At 43.3% G+C, this 5961-nt stretch overlaps 1 protein-coding gene across 1 annotated transcript in view; it reads left to right on the top strand.

Moving 5' to 3' along the window:
• ubr2 (ubiquitin protein ligase E3 component n-recognin 2) overlaps positions 1-5961 on the top strand; it is a 64096-nt gene that overhangs the window by 22789 nt on the left and 35346 nt on the right. The window contains exons 13-14 of the mRNA XM_050070566.1: positions 2615-2713; positions 2811-2935. Coding sequence (XP_049926523.1) covers positions 2615-2713; positions 2811-2935 — 224 coding nt within the window. The remainder of the gene's footprint in view (positions 1-2614; positions 2714-2810; positions 2936-5961) is intronic.

Below are 5961 nucleotides of genomic sequence, written 5' to 3'. Positions count from 1 at the left end.
TGTGTCACCGCTGATGAGGAAATACAGCGAGTGCTGGACGGAGCAGTGAGTGACAACAACCCCGCCCACATTTAAGAGGACTGTCTGAACAGACCGAGGGTCTAGGTACCATGTCTGAAGGCTTACTGCTGGTTCCAAACTCAAAGTGTTAGGTGGAAACAGAGCTTAACAATTCACCAGTTAATGTTATGAGTTTCGGCTTGAAATCGTCTACAAAGCGACTGATGGCTCCTGAGCAACGTAACCATAAAAACAGAGCAACAGTCATTTTGGTTGCAACGTCACATGCCTGCGTCTGAATGAAGCCGTGCAGCGTCCGGAGCGCTGACTGTGCATCAGGTGTTTTTTTAACACAGGAACCTTCAGTGATCAGTGATGAAGAAAATCTGAGTATGATTATTGTTTTATTTGTCAGGTTGTTGTTGCTCTGACTGAATTACTGAACATGTCTTTGTTCTCTGCTCCGTCTGTCCACACTGACTCTCAAAGAAGCTTCTCTTAAATCACAGCTAACAAACAGGTCACTGTTACCAATCAGGACGACGTTTATGTTCATGTGATTTGTTTTATTTCCTTCAAACCACTATAACATCAGACTTTGTTCTTGTGTTGATTTACTGAAGTCAGTTTTACACTGCTGGTACGTTACAGCTGATTGATTAGTCTGTTGGTATTTATCACAGGTAATATTCAATCAGTAAAATTAATTCACTTTGATTTGCACAAAAACCGAAGTGATTTCCACGTCTCCTTCATTATGGGACAGTAAATACAGTTCTGGAGTTTGAATCTGACTCATCCAGTTTAAAGTGTAAGAGCTGTACAGTGAGCAGCCGTCACGTAAGACATAATCAGAGAAATAAAATAAATATATTCAGCTGTGAGTTCACACAGTTAGTAACTTATTTACTGTCGCCGCTCCTCTGTCGCCTCAACTGATACAACAGTGTTGTGTTTTACTGTGATACCTATAAATATTCTTCAGGCAAGAGTAGGCGGCACAGATCAATCAATTTTAAGCGTCAAATAATGAGCTGAACACGTCGTATGACTCATTTGATATGAGCGCACAGAGCCTGAAGCAGAAAGTGATCAGAGAAAACCACCGTCATGGTTCTGAGGCTGCAGGTCTGTGGAGCTCTGATTATAAACACGAGGTGATGTCGTTAACATGGACATATTGATACACCTGAGCCCTGCCGACTCATGGTGACGCTGATGATTGACCTGTTTGTGTTGATACACATGAACACAGTGTTGTTGGTGTTGTTGCCACTGAGCAAGTCTTGTAGGCACAGTTTTTCCACTGTGACCTCATTATCTCTGCTCGGCGTGTCTTAACCTCGTTCAGTCCAGATTAGCCTCCAATCCCTGAGAGCAGCAGGATGTGACATCATCATTTAGATAAAGTAACAAAAGCCACTGCTGGTTGAAGTGGTCCCAGTGGGTGGACATCACTAACCAGTGGGTGGACATCAACAACCAGTGGGTGGACATTAGTAGCCACTAGGTGGACATTAGTAACCAGTGGGAGGACATTACTAACCAGTGCGAGGACATCAACAACCAGTGGGAGGACATCAATAACCAGTGGGAGGACATCAATAACCAGTGGGAGGACATCAGTAACCAGTGGGAGGACATCAATAACCAGTGGGAGGACATCAGTAACCAGTGGGATGACATTAGTTACCAGTAGGTGGACATTAGTTACCAGTGGGAGGACATTAGTAGCCAGTGGGTGGACATTAGTAACCAGTAGGTGGACATTAGTTACCAGTGGGAGGACATCAGTAACCAGTGGGTGGACATCACTAATCAGTGGGTGGACATCAACAACCAGTGGGTGGACATCAGTATCCAGTGGGTGGACATCAGTATCCAGTGGGTGGACATCAACAACCAGTGGGTGGACATCAACAACCAGTGGGTGGATATCAGTATCCAGTGGGAGGACATTAGTAACCAGTGGGTGGACATCAGTCACCAGTAGGTGGAAATTAGTAACCAGTGGGTGGACATCAGTCACCAGTGGGTGGACATCAGTCACCAGTAGGTGGACATTAGTAACCAGTGGGTGGACATCAGTCACCAGTAGGTGGAAATTAGTAACCAGGGGGTGGACATGAGGAACCAGTAGGTGGACATTAGTAACCAGTGGGTGGACATTAGTAACCAGGGGGTGGACATGAGGAACCAGTGGGTGGACATCAGTCACCAGTAGGTGGAAATTAGTAACCAGGGGGTGGACATGAGGAACCGGTAGGTGGACATTAGTAACCAGTGGCTGGACATCAGTATCCAGTGGGTGGACATTAGTAGCCAGTGGGTGGACATCAGTAACCAGTGGGTGGACATCAGTCACCAGTAGGTGGACATTAGTAACCAGTGGGTGGACATTAGTAACCAGTGGGAGGACATCAGAAACCAGTGACGTGTCAGAGAGGTAACCAGTCAAACCAGTATAGGGTCAGTAACTTCATGAAACAGCTGGTTGCTATATCGGTGTCTAGGTTTAAATTTGGGGTTGGGGTGGATAGTGGGATGGCGGGAGGGCGTTGGCCTGGCAGCAGCGACCTCTGACCCAGAGGTGAAATGTCGTCCCCCCCTCTAGAACTACAGACGGCTCCAGACAGATTTTATGGAGGACGACCACGAGCGAGTGGTGTCAGTGACCTCCCTGTCTGTTCAGCTCTTCACCGTCCCGACCATGGTGAGTACTCCTGCTCCTCCTCCTCCTCCTCTGCACCTCCACACACCTGTCTTTCTCTCTGTCTCTGTCTCTGCCTGTCTGTCCTTCCTGCTGGTAGAGTTATGAACGCTTGCAGAGTGACTACGTGACTGACGACCACGACCGTGAGTTCTCCATCACTGACCTGTCAGTACAAATATTCACCGTCCCGTCGCTGGTGAGTTCAGTCTGTCTGTGCTGGAGGTGAGAAATAACACGTTCACCACTGAAACTGAGCTGATGAACACATGAACATCACAATGGGACCAATCAATCTTCATTCAGCATTGTTTATTTTATACAGTGTTGTGATTTATTATCTCGACTCATCTTAAAACTTTGATTTATTTAGTTTGTTTTATAAATCTATGACATCATCATCAGGTATGATTCATTAAGTTTGTTAATCCAGTTCTTTTATGGGTCATTCTATATAAATGTGTATCATCTGTAAATGAAATAAATCTGATCCACGTACAAACAGTGATGGGCCTCACACGGAGCCCTGAGGAACTCCACAAGTTCCCTCCAATAATTTATATGTACTATCATTAATTTGAGCAGATTTTAGAGGAAGTTACATCACCTGGGAGGTATTCCATCAAGCAGGCTAAAGGCAAATCCAGGCTTAAATGGCCAAGTCTGGCTAATGTGAGCCAGAGTTCTGTTCCATCAAAGTGGCTAAAATTAGCCCCACATCGGTAACCATGGAAACCATGGTTCTGGCTAAGCCTGTTACATCGAGCTAAACTCCGGTTTCCGTTCCATCAAACTGAGCCACAACTCCGTTCCATCAAGGTGGTTAACCTGAATCCCAGCCTAGTAACCATGGTAACTTATGCTGCTGGGCAATCCTGGTCTGTAGCAGGATTAAGGTGAGGATTAGCTCCATCTATGATCAACAAATGTTCAATAGACACCTAAAAGACAGTTCTGCCAGTGCTTTACACACTCACAACTGGCATGTGATGATAAAATAATATGTAGATCATAAAATATATAACATCATTAATCAAAAAAAATTAACTATTAAAAAACAAATTAAAATGTAATAAAAATAAGATAAATAAAAAAACACAACAGTAAAGCCAAAATCAATTTAATAAAAACAAAACTATAATAAAATGAAACTGAGGCATTAAAAAAAAGATTGTACATGAATATGTGATTGCCCCCCCCATCCCCACCCCACTCTGGGCCAAATTCACAAAGAATGAACTGCGGCCGCTGATAGCACCTTGAATTGCACTTCATTTGCACCTGCAGTTTGCTCCGTCTTAACGTCCTATTCACAAAGGATATTGCGCTAATGATATACTAGCGCAAACACGCCCACAAAGTTTGGCAGCTGAGTGCAGTTTGCCCCTGATTTGCCCCTGGTTGCAATTAGCCACACATGGCAAAGTATAAATGCTGGCTTTGCACCAAGAACACCATGGCAGAACAATGGCAGACTTTGTTTGGCAAAGTACTGAATACTGTATACCCTCATGTAGTGATGTCTGCTGGTGAGTCAGTCTAACAGTGTCGGATGGGTTGAGGCTGTGGATTTGACCAAGTTTGACCACTTTATCACTATTCCCTCTCACTTGTAGCTGTTTTTTCGTTATCTTTTGAATTTAATATGAATTATGGAACCGTTTTTGTTCACGTTTGTTTCCCCCGTTTCGTAAAATAAATTATTGAAAGTTGCTTTTGAAGTGCGTGACAGAAGTGCGTTTTGAGAACGACCGCAGACTGTCACCTGTTCAACGCATCAATATCTTCGGATGCCATTAAAGTAATAATGATTATAATAATAATGTCAAAATATTATTTACAGACTGATTTAACAGACGATCACTGCTGCCACGATCACTGGAAAGTCTGGGCGAGAGGCTTCCACAGAGGAGCGCCCAGTTTGCACCAGCTTTCTAAAGACGTTATTTACTTCACTCAAACTGCGTGTGGCTATTAGCGCTGGTGTTAGTGAATTAGACGTTGTTTATCAATGAGGCTCATTTGCATAGAAAGGGGCAATTTTTCCGCCAAATATATGCATATTACCTCATTTAAATACGTGCAAATAACACCGGAGCACCGAGACACAATCTGCTTGGCAGCGCAGTTAGTGGAGCATTTCACCTTCTGCACGTGCTTTGTGAATTAGACGGTATCTGTTTGCTCCATTTTTACCGGTTTAGCGGCCGCAAAAGCCACGCAATCCTTTTGTGAATTCGACCCTCTGTTTCCAATTGGACACCGGCCATATAAAGAGTGCATCCAAGAGAAGGAGAGGGACACACCCAGAGAGACACAGAGACAGCAGGATATTCTTATATTTTATCCTGACCTGCTGCCAAGTCCTCCTCTGACTACTGAGCCTGCTTCTGTTGAGACATCACAGTGAGGGATGAAGATGGGACACACACCACTGAGGTCTGTCTGTTCCTCATCCTATAGTACATGCCATACATTTACGGGGATTTTCCTTATTTTGATAAAATAAGTGATAGAGTTTACAGTTGACTCTCAAATGATGAGAAATAGATAACTGATTAACTCTCATCTGCATTCATTTAATAGTTTTCCTCATCTCCACTGAACTGATGGATTTGCTAAATGGAATTTTCTACAATCAATAGATAAATGTCATTTGATTATTTCCTATAAACTGATCATTTCAGAAATGTCATAATCTACAATCAGTGGTGTGATAAATGTGATGACTGACAAAATAGTTTGATTAAATGCGTCATCTGAACTTTACATAGGAATCAGTAGATAAATGTGATAAACAGTCTGTCACTAATATTAAGTTACATGTGGTGAATTTCATTAGGCAGACTTGAACTGTCAGATTTAATAGGTGTTCTTATCTAATATATTTTGTCCCTTTGATGCAGGATTTATAGAACATGATATTATGCTGAAATGCTGATTTTTCTTTGTCACTTACACATTTAGCCTGTGGGCAATATTCCGTCACGCCACCTCCCTTGCTTTATTAATCGCTGCAGTATTGTCTTTGTTCCTAATCATGTCCTTATAGTCCTCATACACTTCCATAAGGAGCGTTTGCTCCACCACAGAAAAAGCCTCCGCTCGCTCCTTTCCTTTGCTTTTTGACACTCTGCAACATGTTCGGCACTCGACTAGTTTGGGCTTTTTATTTTCCCTGGGCGCGTGCATGAGTTGAGGCTTAACAGTTGAGGCTTGAATTAGCGTCAGTTGGAGCCAGCTGATTTCAC

This window comes from Epinephelus moara, chromosome 19 (genome assembly GCF_006386435.1).
Source record: "Epinephelus moara isolate mb chromosome 19, YSFRI_EMoa_1.0, whole genome shotgun sequence".
Taxonomy (NCBI): Eukaryota; Metazoa; Chordata; class Actinopteri; order Perciformes; family Serranidae; genus Epinephelus; species Epinephelus moara.
This window is presented reverse-complemented; position numbering and strand designations above follow the sequence as displayed.